Below are 18,507 nucleotides of genomic sequence, written 5' to 3' on the forward strand. Positions count from 1 at the left end.
CAAGAGCGAAGACATGGTGAGGGCCGCCGGCGGATCGATCAACTCCCACTCATGTACCAAATGTGTCCAGACAGCGGATATCCAGCAACAGTACCTCGAACTCAGTATGTAACGTCATTTCTCGGAACACAACCCCCACAAATAAAACCACCGATATCCACACATACCATCCCCAACAAAAAAACAACAACAAAAAAAAACTACCAAAACAACACCAACCTCCCCAACCAACCCACCCACCCCCCGCCCCCCATACGACCCCGCCGTGTGCTGACGGCCCCTCCATAGCTCAGGAAGCCATGGCCAAGTTCACCATCGAGAAGGTACGCATCCTTGATCCACGTAGCACATAGCGCACGCCGCCGTATACTGAGAATGACGAACTCCAGGACATTGCCCAACACATCAAGCGAACCGTCAGTCCTTAACAGTCCTCTTTGTCACTTCGACCACAGACGGTTGCTAATACGCTCGCATATTCAGTTCGATGAGCGCAAGGGTCCTACATGGCACTGCATTGTTGGCCGTAACTTTGGTAGCTTCGTGACCCACGGTACGTCTATACATAGCTCAACCTTCTGTTCTGGGATACAGCAAGAGAGCAGAGACATACACTTTGACATTTCCTATTCGAGACTAACCTGGCATACAGAAACCAAGCATTTCATCTACTTTTACCTCGGCCACTGCGCGATCCTCCTGTTCAAGACCCAATAAACGACGAATCGACCGAGCCGAAGAACGAGAACAAAATGACTAACCACTTTCCAAAGACTTGGGACCCCGCCCAAAGACGACGTGTCGTAGATACGATGTACAGGACATTACTTCAAATAGGGAGAGGGCCAGCGATTAGACCGGCCTGATATGGGATTATGGGAATATGAACTTGTGGAAAAGGCGTGTGCGGAAACTGCTTCATTCTTGGGGGGAAAGAGATGACTGTCAATTAAAAGGGAGGTCGAAATGCTGCGTTCGGCGAGTAGATTTACCTTGATCTTCTGCTAGGCGGCGTTGGAGCCCAATCGTCAATCAATATGGTTCAAACGTCATGGCTTGTACCAGCCGCTATCGGCGGGGATCAGCATGCTGCCTCACGCCAACCAGGCATTTGGCATACCTGAGAGCATCTCATCCTAGCAAAGAGGCCTGGAACCCGTTCCCATCTATGACGGACGATGGTAGAAGAGCCCGCAAGTCCCGCGGGTCCGTTCACAATCAGTACATCCTCACGCGGAAGGTTCTTTCCCTCGAGAATTACGTCTCAATCCACTTCAAGCACTTCTTTCTAGACTCCCCCCGCGCGCGATGACAGACAGCACGATGATTTCGTGACAGACGAACCGCGAGGTGGTACGCATCATATGTATCCCGTCAGGTCTACGACCACCATGAGCAAATAGTAGTCGTCGGGTGCTATATAGGAATAATAGTAGAGAGAGGGTGTTGATTCTATCGAATCTTGCAAACTAGTGCTTTTCACGGGTTTAGTAGGAAGAAACGCAATATCATTTGCATAGAGCTGTACGATAAAGCCGCAGGAAAGATGCTCACGACACACTTCATTGAGACGACATGATGCTAGGGGGGTGATGGTCCCCGTCTCTGAGGGTCTTCTCTTCACGAACTCATACCCATGAGCTCTATGCTCTCACGATGTTTCATATGGCATCCAAGCCATCTGTCATGAACTTGGGAAAAACATTGACGAGGACTCGCTTTGAAAAGTAATTGGAGCGCTCATCGTGTCTGAAAAAGTGAAATGCTGCTACTTTGCGAAAACATATTCTTCCCAGCGACTGATTGTAGTTATATCAACAGAACAAGACGCCATCCTTCGACACCATCTCTCGGCACGCCAGGCCGAGCACAGCTTCGCGGTTCTAGACTCTCCTGGGAAGGGGACTGCGGTCGAAAGCCCCCGTTTCAGACGAAGCTTCCTCTGACGGATTCTCTGACGAGTCAGCCACAGGCCGTATCGATGGGAAATCTCATCCATCCGGCAGCTGTCTCTCTCTCTCTCTCGCTCTCTCTCTCCGCGGGTACGAAGTCAACAGGACGACAGCTACATAGCTTACGGGGCTTAGACAGGGAACAATGAAGGTTTTACATGACGATCTTTTCACCGCTCTGGTCTCTTTACCTCTTACCTGAACTAGGTTTAATGATTTCATAAAAACGGGGTGGGAAGCGCGCCTCAAGACCTGCCCACTCTCAACTCTCGGGATGCGACTGGCTCTGGTAACTTGGGATTTGGCTTTTATTCCTCCTTGCGAATCAAATTACAAAAAGAGGGGACTGGTGGCACCTGGGCTAGGTTGTCAAGTTGTCACCATGTCTCCGTCCCGGGGCATAAAACGAAACCGAGGTCCATGCTTTTTTTCGTCTCAAGTTTCGTTGTTACCGTAGAATTCACAGATCGACCAAAGTCTCCATTGAAAAAGGGTGGTAACAAGATGACCCGGCACCTTGGGTGTGACACAGGACAACTCTCCTCGGCCGAGACGAGAGCGCACACATACATACACACATGGAAGTGGGAAGAGGGAAATGAGGGAAACCCATTTTGCTGAAGTTCCTCTTTATTACAGAACGTTTGGGGGGGGGGGGGGGGGTTTAGTAGTCGTCGGCTCCCGTGCCCACTTTCATCCACTCGGTTTTTGTTGGTCCACGAACCGGTCTCTGGGAAGAGTCCAGACGAACGGATTTACGGGCATCACCATCATGATCAGGGAGGAGTTGGCAACCGAAACCCTCTCAGGGAGCTATCAGTATCGAAAGCTCGCGTTGAAAGGGAGAAACGTCATTCTGAATGAGGCGAGAGCCTGTCATCCGTATTAGACTTTCAGCAACCCGCGCAGCCGGCGATGGCATCTGGTTCCGTCGTCTCCACAGGTAAGTTGGACCTTTGGGGTAACACTCAGAATGGCCCTTCGAATGCTGCCAGGCACCCTGCCTTGCCAGCAGCAGGAATGTGTACATTGTACGTACCTAACGGCGACAGGCGTAACCTAAGGAAGCGGGCCCTCTCACCTGACACCAGAAGCGGCTGGCCTCCCCCCCCTCCGCTCTGCGGCACCCGCGCCGAGCCAAGGCATAGACATGCGCTAGAGCCCGAAAGATCACACGCTAGCGCCGACGGAACTACACTGCGGATACAACATTGTTGTTCTGCTGCTGCTGCTGCTGCTGCTGCTGCTGGGGGGCACGGGGGATAGGCGAGGAGTGGGAGTGCAAGGAGGGGCAAGAGCGGAGGGGACAGCCCGCTTTGTTTCTCGGCGGCCGGTGGCTGGCTGCTGCCGGATCGACATTGAGGAAGCCGGCGGGATGGGCGGGCAGACGAAATGCAACGGGGTCTCGTTGAACTGCTGCAGTGGAGAGCGAGCGACTGACACGTTTTTCTCCCCCTCCTCGGAGAGAATGATCCGCAAAGGTGCGTATTTCCTTTTCGTCGTGAGACCACTGCTGTGCTGCGAACCATCCAAATGTGAATCGAATACGCAAACAACCATCTGAACGGGGACCTCCAAGATGGGGCTATGCACGACTCAGCTCCCACTTGGCAAATATCCGCAAATACAGAATATGTGCTTAAGGTCTTCCACGCCAAATGAATCAACATAATAAGGTCTGCTGGGGGGTGGTTTAGTCAAAGGGCCAAAACGATCTTCCGGAAATTTTCTAATATTTGGGCGGACATGCCGTGCTATCCTATCCCAACATGCAGGTCTGCCGCGAAGCGCAAACGACCAGTGCATGGGAAGTATGATCTGAGGGCGGTTGCCATGGTGGGCAGCAAATATCTGGGTTTTGCTGCAATTTACCGTTGTCTTTCCCCCCTCCCCTGCCATACGCACGTGCGTCTCGTCAGGCACGTCTCAACAGGCCCTGGCGTGAGGTATGTACATCATGTATTCGTACATGAGCCGAAGCCATTGAAGGAATTCAATGCTTTGAAGAAGCGGGGTAAAGACCCAACATGAATGAAGTCATCGGGGAAATGGAGCTTTTTATCCTTCAAACCTTTTAGAGCCTATGTAGATTTCTAGGTTGGGGATTGGGTGATGGATTTCCGGCAACCGGTAACTGGTTTCGGACGTTTGCGCAACGACATGATCGGCGCCAACGGAAGCGACTTGTCGACGAGAGGCGAGGGCCAGGCTACAGATGTTACCGCCATTCAATCCAGGTGCCCATGGCAGGGGGACGCTCTGCTGGACGATCCAGGCCCCAATCGAGCACCGAAGCGGAGGGGGGAATTCAAGCAAAAAGGATCAAGTTTGACAGAGAGCCCGGACTCTTCTCCGTAACAACGCAACATCCGTCTCTTTCGCAGTCCACGTTACATGTGAACATAGGGCGAATCCCTCTCGCACTGAGAGGAATGCAAGTCTCGCAGGTCTCCGTAACGTGCCCCCATCGTATTTGAGCCGAGCAAGTATTTCCTGATTGTCCTCTAGTGTGTGGCCCTGATTCACGGGGCGGAAGAAAGCCGGAGTTGCCAAGCAAGTCAGCTGATCCGCCTTCCCTCCCCACGAATACCTACCTGGGGGTTCGCGACGCTCAGGACAGCACCCGGTCCTACTTTGTCCGAACCATAGAAACCCGTCCATCTGGCTGCACCCGCTGGAGGGTTTCTCGGCTGCATTGGTGTCTGTCAACATCTCAGCACACGCTATCTCTATCAAATGTCGGCCAAGGTACAAATGCTATGTAGACCCTGTGTATAGTGGTCCTGTAGGTAATTGGGCTTCCCATCATCTTCGGATGGAGTAACCCTTTTGGCCATCTCTGTGCTACCCATCCGTCTCGCATGTCTCACACCTTTTTGGCTCTCTTTTTTTTCTTCCTTCCCCCGCTCCGGTGTGTCCGGCTGGGTTGACTCCAAACTCCCGAGGCGCTGGAATGCGCTTCAGTCCACCAGAGGTCACACATGTGCGTTGCTTAGCATGCCCAGAGTGGTCCTCGCCAACTTCGCCACATCGATTGTAGGCTTTGGCCCGAGAGTTTGCTTCAAGTCGTCGATGAGGAGTAATGGGAATTGGGGGCTGGAATCGACATGCAACGCACGGTTCTATCGACTCTGCTATGGCATTTTGAGCCCAAGTTGGGCAACGGGGCGGGGAACGACGCATGTATCTCATGTGTACCTACACCCATTCGGCTTAATCGCCATCCGCCATCTCGACTCGGCAACGTCTCGCTGGGTATACCGGGCCAGTCCGGTCCTTGGAACGGGACGTAGCTAGAAACATGGTCCACAATTGGAAAAGAAGAAGCACAGGCACGGCGTCGGGCCCGGCAGGTTGGAAGCACTGGGGCACGAGTCGAGACTACTGGGCGAGGCATTTCCGCTCATGGAGTCCCTTGATAGTTGGCATCGATATGGTAATTGTGGACTTGGGGTAGGTATATGCCGGTTGGTAAAAATCCGAGCTTCGTTGAAGGATTGGGAGCTTTCTCTCCACATGTGAGCTGAGATCATCCGCCGGGCATCAGACACATACATCGAGCAGGGGAGATGAAGAGGAAGAAAGAGGCAAGTCGCTAGATATACCTCTGGCCCACAAGCCAGCCGTTGAAGTACGAGGCAGGCGGCGGCCGTTGCTTCACGGTCCCATGTATCCGTACTTCGGGCCATTCGGTAAGCTGGCACCTCGCTGCACTTTGCCATTGGCTTTGGCTGTTCTGAAGCTGCGATGCCGACACTCAGACAATTCGTGGCAAGATCCAACCAAAGTGGTGCTTTCATAGCCGTTGCCGGGAAGGAATGCTTGGGCAGCGTCTGATCGTGAATTTGTTTCGGGGAAAATACGGATACAACTGGCTCTGACTGAACCTCACTGGTTATCAGTGGGCCGAGTCGGGGCTATCCCGTGCATAGTCGGATTCGATTGAAATGCGCCGCCCATTCATGAAATCCCTGTACAGCGTGCTGCCGCTGGTCTGCCGCCGGTAGCGGGTGTCCATTCTTTTCCAGCATTGGATCCGCCGGGTACGTTTGTGGGAAGACGACGCTGGTCCATGTTTTCAGCCAGAGGAGCCCACTAATACTGGTCAACGGTCTCGGCATGTTTCTGGTTTCTCGTTACAGGACATGGATGGCCACGGCATCGGTGCTGGGGGCGATTTGGACATGCCAGCCTTCAAACGCATTGGCTGCAGATAGATTAAAGCGCTTTGGGAAGCGACGAATGTATATATCCAATGGTGAATCACTGGACATCAGCAGAAATTGGACGTTTATGCTGTTCTCAGGATGCTCCCTTGCGTTCTCCATCAACGTCCGAACTTTGACTGTGCCCCATGCTTTTGGAGGTGGGGTTGTCTTCCGCGATGGCCCTTGGGGTCCGCCTTGGAAAATTGTCGCCGAGTATTTGCACTGCATTGTGTACGAGTAGCTTGAAAACGGCTTTGGCGTTCTGGGTAATGACTGTTAAAGTGCTGTGGCGGCCATTCGAAGTAAGGATCTCTGCAGTGTCAGTTTGAAGTCAATGTTACGATGGCCAAGGTATTTCATAAATATAATCACTAAGCCTTCTGATCATGTAATCCTTGAGCCCTCATCCGTTCTGGGACGCTCGAATGATCGAAAGAGGCAAACCCCAACCCATGCTGCATGCCGGGGCCGAAAGCATCTATGGATCATTGGTGGGCGAATTGCAAGGGGCAGAAACGCCGAGGGCTGGGTGATTGACGAGATATTACTGTGGTTTGTGTAACCAGTGATCGTCGATGTTGCCAGCGTTCTGCTTTGGATTGTGCGGCACGTAGGTGAACTATCATGAGGTATGGCATAGTCCGGCTGAAGCCATGTAGTCCGTGCTGCCGCGGGTGTTGAACCTTGCCACTGTTCAATAGTACCTGCTGTCTGCATCGCATTGAACGCTCATAGGCCAGAAGAGGCTCCCTGCTCTCTACAACACACAGTACTCGTTCGACCGTACTCGTTCGAGCGCAAACGGTGGGCAGGGAGGCCAATGGTGATGGCGGGAGGGCTTCCTCGAACGCGGCGTATGACAGGCTCTCCCGGACTGAGTAATGCTCCGGCGGGAGAGTTAGTAGAAAGTATTGCAATTTGCAAGGATTGTGTACATAGTCAGTCTTCGTTGATGGCGCCGAGACAATGCACGAGGTATTGTCTGTACCTGGCATAAGTAAGTTTAGGTTTCCGTCTTCTTCGGTCACCCAATAGCGTGGCAGGTGCTGTGGCCTTGTGTTCTTCCGCAACCCAGACGTAGTGAAGATTGGCGCAATAAACACGCTACACCAAACGACTTCGGATCCATCTGGCCTCCAAGTACAATAGGTAGTCCAGGGCCAAGAGCCGGGAGGCTGCATGCTCGACTGTACTTTTGCCAGTGTCGAGTCGAGGTGAGATTGTAGGTACGTAGACCGAAATGCACCCTGGGTACCTTGCTGAGGTTCCTTGACGTCCGTCGCTAGGTTTCAGTCGAGGTTGAGACAATGAGACGCACTGACCGAGACAAGCAAGAACGGCTCTATCTGGCAGGCAAGCGAGACTTGCAGTTGAGATTCAGGCTCAAGCCGAATCTTCAGCTGCCATCTGCCGCCTCCCCTGACGCCGAGTACAAAATGCGAATCAAATCCAAATCAGTCTGCATGTGTAGGAAGCCTGTCAGCGAGAGTGTTACCCATGCACAATACGTAGCGATCGGCATTGCCAATCGCAATCATGGTTCGCCTTACGCCTTGCTCCAGATACAACGAAGCTGACCACAAAAGCAACGACGCAACCCAGAGCCTTGTGTTAGGAGGCCACACGGAGGCGAGTTTGGGGGACTTGAAGATCGTTACCAGTCCGTGCCGTTGTTGGTTTCTGGCTTGACCCGTGATCGTGATGGCTGTGCTGTGTGACCTCGGACGGGTGTACGCAGGCCCACGATCCTTTGCAAGTTAGCGAAGCTTTGCACGCCGGCCCTCCAACAAGGGCACATATCTCGAGAGTCAACGATTGCCCTTGAAGGGGTGGACAGCGGATCCGATAACACAAGCATGATTCATCATCCCGCACCAACCATCCGACACCAGTCGAGTGCTCTCACTTTGGCGATTTGGGGAACACTACTTCGGACATAGCATGGGCCCGATGATGGATCCGAGATGGCCTTCCAATCCCGCGGGAACCCGGGTAGCTTCAGAGTAGTTGTGTCCGATGTTCGCTGTGTGGTCGCGTCTGATGAGTACGGATACGACTATGCTGATTGACAAAATGGATGGAAATTGCAATTGTAGACGACGTCAAAAGTTGATGGCGGGCAGCTCAGGGTGACAGGGGTCCTGGGTGGGAAAGGATTTGTTTTTCTGGCTTCTTCCTTTTTTTCTCGATCTCTGCGAGGAGTTGTCAGTAGCGTCGTTCACCGTCGACGATTTGGGTTCTAGTTTCTTTTTCTTCATTCCGGGGAAACACCAGCTGGGGTATCAAGGCTTTGGAGGCGTTGTCGAGGAAAGAGACATGGGCACGCCGCAAGCCGCAAGCCGCACTCGAGTCGTCCGTACCTCTTCGTATCAGAGACGCCCAGGTACGAATACCGCATCAATAGAAGGATTGACTGGGATTCCCAATGCGACTTCCTGACGTCTACGGATACGTACTTGCACTTGCAACAACGCATATTTCCAGACGGGATCCACTCAGGATAGGTATCCACAGCTAGGAACAGATAGGTACTGCAGCGGTACAAGACCTCGTGGCTGCAACCAAAAGTCAGGTATGATTCTCCCGAGTCCCGCGCCCCCAGCAGCCCAGCAGCCCAGCACATCGTCACCCAATCCATCCACTTGGGCGCCGCTGGCTCAATGGTACGTGGTAGACGGAGCTGTACCGCCAAAACAGAGACCAGGAGCCGACGATTTGACAATTCCTGGTCCTGTCGTCCGCCTCAAATCGCTTTGTACCACTGCTCACCTTCGATCCTTCCCCATGCGCGTCTTCACCCTCAGCCAGCCCAACCATCAACTCAATCCAACTCAACCGGAAGGTGGACGCCTTCTGCCAGTCAATCATCCGATCGACGGTGCCTCTCTTGCGACTTCGAATCTGTCCAAGTGATGTCAGTGACTCGGACACCGCAGCAAGCAGTCAAGTGAAAGCGCAAGCTACTACATAGTTGATCCATCGGGACCCTCATGAGGCCCGCACCAGCTGCAGCATCGGAAGGTCAGGTACGGCCGCCCGTCCGTGCCTCCATTTGAAGGACGGCGAGGTGACCCGACGACCAAGGATGGTTTGTCTGCACATGGTCTTCCCCTCGTCACACCTAGCCGCTGCATCTCAAGAACTATCCGTATAGGTACGGATACACGACCTCGCCTTCTGCCCTTGCACCGAACACGCCTCAGTTTCTTCTGGACGAACAGAAGAACATGGCTGAAGTCAATCACCTAGGTCTCCCCTCAGTGATCTTCTCCCGGTCCTTCAACCATAAAGAACCGTTCGGCCGGCGGCGATTGTGCCGGCCAATTTGGACGGATGCGGACACGGCGTTGGTGGTGGCATAGCGGTGTTGACATTCCATTCAAAAGGGAGGGTGTTCCCACTCAGGCACACCCACCAGCTGCAGCGTAGTCAACGTTGCACGTAACGAATTCTACCGGTCACCAGCCGCCGGCCACGTTCCAGCCGCATAAGGTCAAGCGAAGGAGAATACTCCGTACTGCCCCGGCGATGCCAGTCAGCGGCAGCACCATTGGCGGACGGTTTTCCAGCCCGCTTTGCCTTGCCATGCCATGTCAGCATGAAGCTGGTCAAGATGCAGAGAAGCCTTCTGGACACCCAGGCTGCGTTCGCTTCCTGACTCGCCTATCTCCAGTAGCCGATTCAGCCTCCTGCCGCCGTGGAACAGCAAGGTAATTACTCAAGAGGGTATCCAAGAGGCATGTTCTGCGTTCGATCCTATGTGACGGGTTCTTCCCTAGGACATCGAAGCCAGCATTCATTGCCAAGGGAATCAATCCATCAAGCGAGCGACATTTACCTTTGCTCAGGGCCTGGCGCGGGGGGGGGGGGGCACTAAGGTAGCCGCTACTGGCCCAGTGCACTCACCATCACCATTGTCGGAACATGGAACTTGTGTATCCGTCAGGTAAGGACAGGCCGCCTTCTGCAGTCAAGGGACAGGCTGAGTACTTGGCCCACCAAAGAGGAGCTGCAGGGCAGCGCCAGCAGCACACCAGGACGAGACAGGAGGCCATCTTCCACCCAAGGATAGCGCCGTACGGTAGCACGGGAGTGGATCAGTTTCGTCCCTACGAAAACAATCTACGGCATTGTCGACAGTGGGAGCAACTCACTCAACTAAAGGCACAAGCTCGTCATTCCGATATCTCACCACAGTGGGTGATGTACGAGCACAGGTGGGTCGACTTCTTCGTCGCAACGCTCTCAGCAGTGCCTGTTCGCGGACGCAAGAATATCCGTGTCTCTCCAAACGGGATGAGATGTCTTGCAGACAGATGCAGCAGCGGAAGCGCGATGGTCGGCGCGGGACCGAAAAGTCGAGGGAGGGAACATAGAGCAATGTTACATTTGAGACGGCGAGGGCCACGTTCGGGTGGCAGATCCACTAGCTACGGTCGAGCTGGGACTGGGCTGGACCGGACAAAGCGGTTTGGCCCTTGATTGCCCGCCAATCCAGCCCTTCCTAAGGTTCGCGGCCGTGTGTCAAGTTTGGACGGATTGCCCTTCGCGTCGTACTCCCATGATTGTAGGTGCAAAGGATAAATGGACGGAAGATGTTCCTCGGGCCCCGAACAAACGGACGTTTGCATCGCTGTTTCTTTTCCCCAACGAATAGAAACATGAAGCAAAGACATCGAAGAGCAAGACCAGAGAGACGGCGGCTCCTGGAAACGACGGAACAAAGGCGACAGATGAGGTTTGCCACATGCTGCCTGCTCCCGTTTCCGTTTCCCGTTGAGCAGCCACCAGCAGGTGCCCCTTCTTTCCCTTCTCATCAATCGTATCATAACAGCAAAATGAAAGCTATGGAGACGGAGGGAGACGATGAACAAGGGGCAGGTAGGGTAGGGACTGGGAGTAATGGACTTTTCGCAAGAGTGGGAACAAGACGGAGAGGTGAGTGAGTCAACGGACCCAATTGCTTAATGACAGGGGAACTATGGGATTCGAAAGGGAAAAGTCAAGGCCAAAAATATCCATGGAATACCACCTCCCTACTCGGTGACAGACAGCACTGACGAAGTTAAGTCACCACTTTCCGGTACGATGCGGGCGAGAGGATGGTCAGGTTGCCTCGCGCTTTTCTGGCTGTTCATCTCACCAGTTGGGCTGATTACAGTATGTTTTACAGTTTCTTTACATCCATTACGGTTTCTTTATGTCCTTTGCTCAAGTTGTCAATGTCATTCGGTCAAAGCGGATGTGGACCTGGACCTGGACCTGGACCCCGTGACTCGGAAACAAGCATAGCTTAGACTGAGAAGGAGGAGGCAGGAAAATAGAGATTCAGAGGCATGCGGTGAAGGTTAAATGGATTATGGAACGAGATGAGGGACCGCCCGCTGTCGGGTGCTATCCTGGGCTGAGCCCCCGGCCGGAAGTTGTCGCGTAACCCTGGCCAACGCCCAATGCTTTCCAAATTCTCCATAGGCCGCAAGTTACGCGCGGGTCGGGTTGGGAAGTTGGGTCTGGCTATTGCCCACCTCACCTCACATTATCGCGCGCAAGTGGTGCCTTTGATTCTGTGTTGTCTCGCGGCCACCGTTCAAATGTCTTCGCCTTTTGACTTTCTTTTGCCCCCATGTGGCACCACGGCTGCGTGACTGGCCCTGACTGATCCAACTCACAATCACATCTCATACGAAGCAGAACGCCAAGCACCGTCTTACCCTGTCGACTGTCTTACTCCATCAGGCCTCACCTCGGTCTTCCTTTCTAGGTGTTTTCCCCCTCCAGAGCTGGGCCTGTATCGAGTGCCCATTTCATCGTGGCAGACGGACAGAACAGAATAGGATAGCACAGACTCAATGATTGGGAGTTTCCATTTTTACATGAATTTGATCACTTGCCTTCCGTCTCTTTGGCATACACACACACACACTCTCTCTCTCTCTGTCTGTCTCTCTCCCGCTCTCCAGAGAGATGGATTTGACTGGGCTGGTCGCCTTGGTTTCTGTGCAAGGTACAGCAACACCGATCGTCCCCTTCGTTGATTTCGCACACCCCGACCACCCCTGTCGCCTCGGTCAAAAAGGTCAGAGGTACAAGAGGTACAGGCACCAGGCGTCCGCCAAAGTGACCAGACCCCCGGCCACGGTCGGTGCTCCAGCCACTCAGAGCAGCCGGCTGCCCTTGAGATCGCACCTAGGGTGGGTCCCCTTCTTCCTCTTCTGCTCAGTCACTCCCTCCCCCGTCCCCCCTCCCTCCTTCGCTCTAGAGACTGAGCCGATGAACTCAGCAAAGTACACGCCAAGTACCCGTTATTGGCCAGGCGTGACACCCTGTCTCGCATGGGGGTGGGTACACAACCAGGTACTTACTACCGTCAAAAGCCACAGCTGTCAATACAGTAAATTTGGATTCCTCCAGCGGACTTTAGTGGTTTCTCCAGCGAGCTTCCAGCCCAACCCACCATCGTTTCAAAGTACCATCATTTGTATCAACACTAATTACTGCCGATGGGTGGCCCTGCTGCGGTCCGGCCTGCCTGGGCTCACTCACTCTCCTCAGTCCTCTCTCTCTCCATGTCCCACGGCCCATTTCTCTCTTTTGGCTGGGGACCTTGGCTGGGCTGACTGGCTGTGCAGCAGCCTGTGTTTCCTTTCCGCTACTCTCCTCTTGTCCCCGATGTCGACTTCCTTCCCTTCATCTTCACCCTCACCCTCTCCCTCACCCCGTTGTCCACGAGGCTACTCTTTCGCTTGTTCTACTATTGTGGTGCATCCTTCTTTGGATATTTCTTCAGACGAAAGGGGGACTTTCAGCCTAAACCGCAACGCCGTACTCCTCCATTCACTTCTTGTGAAGCCGGAAAAACCTACAGTCGACTCGCCATGGCAATGTGACGTCCTGCCTACCCGACCCATAATCCGCCTGCGAGAATAATATACGCAATTCAACCAACAAGATCGACAACTACTCCCTTTTTTTCTTAATCCTACGACATCCCGACTCGACACTCGACGCACTCAACTCCTCCCCTTTTTCCGAAATCTTTCTTCGGAAGAGAAAGCTGAACCGGAGCATGCGAGGTGCAACCAATCTTCAACACAGTCGATTCGCGTGACCCGAGAGGGCGAGAGAGACCAAAGATGCCTTCTTCACTCAAGGTTCCGGAAACCGGCCTCATTCTTGAGAGCTCGACCGCCTCGGGGAATCTTGTACCGCCACAGGCCTTCTGCATCAATCTTTCTGACCATGTACTCGAAGACATGATCAAGTGTGTACAAGGTGGTGAGGATCTCCAATTGTCTTTGGGGAGCAGCCCGGTAAGTCTTACGCAAACCCCTTCTTTGCCGGCTTTCTCGCTCTTCCTCGCCGAATCATTCATTTGTCTTCCCGACGAGAAGTGCTGGCACTTGGATTTGCGTTCGAGGCAAAAATGCGGTGCACCGCTCCCCGTCTGGGACACCTGCTACTGTCTGATGCCTACACAAACGATTCCCGTCTGCCAGTGCAAGTACCGTCCGTTGACCTATGCTAATGCTTCTTCGCTTTCAAGACATTACTCTATGGCTCCAGTTCCCACACCCTCTCTCCGATCTCCACGACATTCTCACACGACCTCTTCCTCACGAAACCATTCGAGTCGACGAAACGAGCTACACGACTACCACAAACCTCATCACTATGGAAGAAGCTGCCTGGCTCCGATGGTCCCAAGAAGGGAGCGCAAGCCAAGGCGAAGGGTGCACCTTCGACCTCGTCGTCCGGTATGGACTCAGATATAGAGAATCTGCAGAATTCCATTGCAGCGGCAACAGCATCGAAGAAGCAGTATGTTGAAGGTGGTTGGGTCATAGTGGTCGTGACACAACTAACAATGGCAATAGATCAAAGGTTTTGGACAGGCTGCCGCCAGGCAACAATCGGAAGGCCGCAGGGAAGACGGCAAAGTCCAAGTTACTTTCGAGCATGGCCTCATACGGCAACGGTGGCGGCAAGTCATCGCCCTCGGGGTCACCGGCTCTGGTAGCCGTTAGTTCACCATCGACGAATTCTGTTTACGCTTCTTCGCAACAGATCGTCGAGAAGTCCAAGGAGCAAAGGTCTATGATTGTACACGAGCTAGCGGTGCAGGAGCGGCCGGCCGACTACCTGGATAGCCTGTGGGAAGGCAAAGACGAAGATTTCAAGCCTGCCCTGGAAAAGGTGGCCCAGTTTGAGCCGGATACGCAAATGTGGGCATTGAGAAAGAATTACTGGAGAGAGTTGGACGTGTGGAAGTACGAATATGATACCCAAGATACCCGACAGAAGGCGATCGACAATGCAATTCGTCAATTTGATAAGATGCGGCTAGCAACAACGGAAACCGAGTGGCAGAAGCTCCTACCGAGAGAAGAGCGAGGAAAGGGCAAGATCCTCAGCAAGTTGCAGGCAAATATTGCCAAGGCCTCCGCTGCGCCACCTCCCAAAATAAAGGTCAGCGACGCAACAAGCGACAACGGCGACGAAGACGTCCTCAAGATGAAGGCTGGCGAAACAATGTCACGATCATCATCGAACCCACTACCGCCGAAACCGAAAAAGGCTGCCGACTCCCAAGTCAAGCGGCTTTTGTCAACAAACAAGAAGCCCGCGACGCCAAAGGCGGCGCCGACGAAAGCCAAGGAGAAGGGGCCTGCTCCTAGCAAGAACGGGCGGGTTCTCTCTGCAGAGTTTATTACCAACTCAGACTCGGATTCAGAGTCTTCGGAGGACAAGCCGATGGCGAGCATTGTGGCTTCCAAACCGAGACCAGCGCCTGCGGCCGCACCCGCCCCAAAGAGAAAGCCGGAGTCTACGCTTCCACCAAAGCCGAAGATTGCTGTGCCCAAGCCAAAAGCTAGACCGGTCGAGAAGCCAGTAGAACGGACGGTGGAAAGATCAGTTGAGAGGCCCAAGGAAAAGTCGCCTCACCCTCCGCGAGAGACTGGCAAGGCGGCCAAACCACAGCCTGCCAAACGACAGAGGGAAGAGGAGGCAGAAGACAGCAGCTCAAGCTCTGGCGCCCCCTTAGCCAAGCGTGCGAAGCCCAAGGTGCCCATCAAGGCACCCGTAAGCCTCAAGCAACGGCCCGCTGATGCCTCTCATGCCTCATCCCGCAACTCATCTGGCGTTTCTCTCAAGAGCAAAAACACATCGCCGGCGAAGTCTTCGCCTTTGGCATCATCACCGCCAACGAATGCGTCGGATCTTGAACACTCAGCACTACCCAAGAAGCGCAAGGCCATGGAATCTTCCGACTCCAACGAGAGCGCCCGGACCAAGCCAGCCCCCAAGCGTCAGCGCGGGCTCAGCCCCGACCTGGTCAGCAAAGCCGCGCGTTTCAAAGCGTTCTATGAAAAGTATGAGGCTCTGCACTGGGAGATTGCCGACATGCGCAACCCACCTGAGGACAAGATGGCAGATCTCCTCGACATGCGCCAGCGACTGAAGCTCCTGAAGACGGAGATATACAGGGAATGCCCGCCCGCCATCGCGGTCGCTTAGAAGGGGACCGAGGCGGACAAATCCAAGCCGCTTGACAAGAGGAATGCATCAACGAAGAAGACGGCTAAAGAGGCCACAGCTCAAAAGGCTAAGGCAAAGACACGGGTTTTGGGGTTTCTTTGGAAAAAGCGACAACTCTTTGAGACATCTCGAGTGAGTCCCAGACAGGACGGCCACTTAAGCATCAGCAACAGCGAAATGATTTTCCAATTCTTTTTCTCTCTTTTCACTTGGACTGGGAGTGCATCAAAAGGGACAGAACGGGCATTGGCGACCAGCATATAGGATTGCATGGACTCGGGAGGGGAAAATTAAATGACTGGAACACCGTGGATACGGGCCAGGATTCTTCCCTTTGGAGATACTCACTTTTTTACCTTCGTCGTTTTGATTGATACCAGATGGTAGTCAGCTACACAAAACAGAAAAATCAAGATGACAGTGATCTGAATGACTTAGTTGCCTTCTTGGCTGGAGTGAAGTGATTTGCTCTGGTGATGCCCTGCTGCTCTGGTTGACCGTACGTCTGTTGTGTACCAGAATCTGCTTAGTATCGCCGTAGATGAGATGTTTGTTCATGCAAAGGTATCAACGTCATGCACCCCGCGCCTGGCCTGGCCGCCTGGCCGCCTGGCCGCCTGGCCGCCTGGCTGCAGACTGCGAATCCTTGGCTGTTTGTGTTGTCGAAAACGGCCGTGCGCCGCTCCTTCATCTCTTTTATTTGGTCCTCCCCTCCAGACTCGCTTACAACATGTGTACAACGCTCGGGTTTGCAGGCTGCTGCTCATTCATAGAGGGAGGGCACTCGCGGCAACTTGCAGTTTTGAAAAACAGTGGCGGCCAAGTCAAAAAAATCTTTCCTCCCGTCCCTTAGATTCCTCCATGGCGTCGCGACATTGAGTTCCCCGTCTGCTTCCAGCCGTTCCGCACAACAGCGGGGTTTCTCCGCTTGAGAAGTGTGGGCTTCATGGAGACTTGAAAGGACTTGAGCGTACCCACCAGAGCTCCCCGCAATTTATTTCATGGCTTAGGTTCCATTGGGAATCGTCGGTCAAGCAGATATGTCAGCGGTGGATTGTTCTAGCATCTGTAACCCTTTTTTTTTCCTTGTTCTTTTTTTTTTTTGGTTTTTGGTTTTGGTTTTGAAATCGAAAGGATGAAAGTGAAGTTAGTCGGCAATTAGGTAGTTGGAAATGGGAAACCCGGCGCATTAGCAAGGAGATGTGTCCCCCATCATTTGATCCGAGTTTTCCCTCCCTTCCCGGCCTTGCTGTACTTTGATCAAAGAAGTCAGTGTCTTCAGATAGGAAATCAAGTCGAGAGACTCAAAGGGCACTTCGATTCAGTCTTGTTGAAGATGGTGTGGGGCAGGAACCAAGAACATCGTATTCTGTCTACCAGTCTACCTAGGTATCCTTGGGTCTCTCTTTAGTCATTTTCTCCTTCTTCTTCTTTTTTCTTTTTTCCAGATCCAGATCAAGATCTAGGATTTCCCTGCAGGCAAACAAGCAAGCAATCCCGACCCAACCAGCACATGAACAAGAAATTTAGACTGACTTTGCCCACAAAGGCTTAGCAAAGTTTAAGATCATAATACGCAAACTAGGTACTTGTTTGCTTGCGCCTACAGCAGCCACGCCTTTCGCGGCTTTGCGCGCATACCACGGAAAGGAAAACTACAACCTAAAAGCAAACGAACCTGCAATTCTAACGTACGCCACCCACCAAGCCAGCGAGGGAGGCGATGGGACCTGTTCAATGAGTGAAAGGTGATGGATTGTCTTTTCTTCAAACCCCGTTTTTCCCTGCCCTTTTTTAACCAGCGCCAACGAAGACGTATCCGATGTTTGTTTCTCAGCAAAGAGGAGGCAAGGGCGCGCGGACAAAGCTGCGATCTTTGCTTGAATACCGTAACTCTCCGTTTGTTGGCGGGTTCGTGTGACTTTACCTTCCCTACTAGCGGGACCAGAAGGGTGGGAGGGTCGGGTTGCCAAGCTACCTAGGTACGGATACCTTGCCACCCTGCCTACCTCTGCTCCAAACCCCCCACACTGACGCCGGCTCTCTGGCCCGCCCGCCGTTGGTTCTAGCCTTTCCCGGGGTCGGGGGTTCTTTGGAGGTGACGGTGGCCACGGGTTTGTGTGAGAAGTGAAGAAGTCCAAAATCGGAATTTTAAACCTTGGACGTCACCCAGGCCCATCTTCGTCGGCCATGCTTGCTGAGATGATTACGAAGTGAAAGACAGGACTGTTGAGATGGCAAGCTTCTGGATGGGGAGAACAGGAAAAATATGGAAGAGCGCTTAGCTGAAATTTTTTAAAAAATATATTTTTTCAAGATTTTTATATTATTTCCATCTCGGCCGCAGCGTGATGTGATTTGTTTATCCCACCTGAGGGGAAAGTTTCCAACTCCATGTAAGTCACGCCAGCAAAGAGCTGAACATTCTGATCCTTCCTTCAAGACAATTGCCTCACTTGGTGCGAGCTGCTTCTGAGAGGGAGGACAAGCAATTAGGCAACGGCCCTATGTTTGGTGAGTCTTTCAATACGGAAACTTGCAAGCAGGCAGGCAGCAATACATGCAACAAGATGGATGAGAAGTGCCAGAATGAAGGGAAGACGCAGATCAGAATGCCTTTGAGCCCAATCCAATGTCTGGCTGCAGAAATCGACGTGCGGACTCCCGTTCCTGGACAGGTCAAAATTTCTTTCAAAAGACGAAGGTCAAGACGGAGCCGAGTCCAAAAGAACCTAGGCTCCAACCATTCAAATATGGCCGAGTCTGCTCCAGATGACAGCTCTGGGCTGAAGACTCTTGAGCACCGAAGA

The 18,507-nt window shown here is 53.1% G+C and overlaps 2 protein-coding genes across 2 annotated transcripts; both read left to right on the forward strand.

The window, feature by feature from the left end:
* Positions 1-13: 13 nt before the first annotated feature.
* Positions 14-717, forward strand: CORC01_07206 (uncharacterized protein; the record flags this gene model as incomplete). Its single annotated transcript, XM_022618844.1, has 5 exons — positions 14-104; positions 289-323; positions 390-416; positions 484-553; positions 653-717. The coding sequence occupies 5 exons, from the start codon at positions 14-16 to the stop codon at positions 715-717; spliced, it is 288 nt and encodes a 95-aa protein (XP_022474578.1).
* Positions 718-13,293: 12,576 nt separating this feature from the next.
* CORC01_07207 (uncharacterized protein) lies at positions 13,294-15,676 on the forward strand (the record flags this gene model as incomplete). Its single annotated transcript, XM_022618845.1, has 3 exons — positions 13,294-13,470; positions 13,704-13,978; positions 14,035-15,676. 3 exons carry the CDS (start codon positions 13,294-13,296, stop codon positions 15,674-15,676), a joined length of 2,094 nt encoding a protein of 697 aa, XP_022474579.1.
* Between the last annotated feature and the right edge of the window lie 2,831 nt (positions 15,677-18,507).

Source organism: Colletotrichum orchidophilum, assembly GCF_001831195.1.
Source record: "Colletotrichum orchidophilum strain IMI 309357 chromosome Unknown Scaffold_57.1, whole genome shotgun sequence".
NCBI lineage: Eukaryota > Fungi > Ascomycota > Sordariomycetes > Glomerellales > Glomerellaceae > Colletotrichum > Colletotrichum orchidophilum.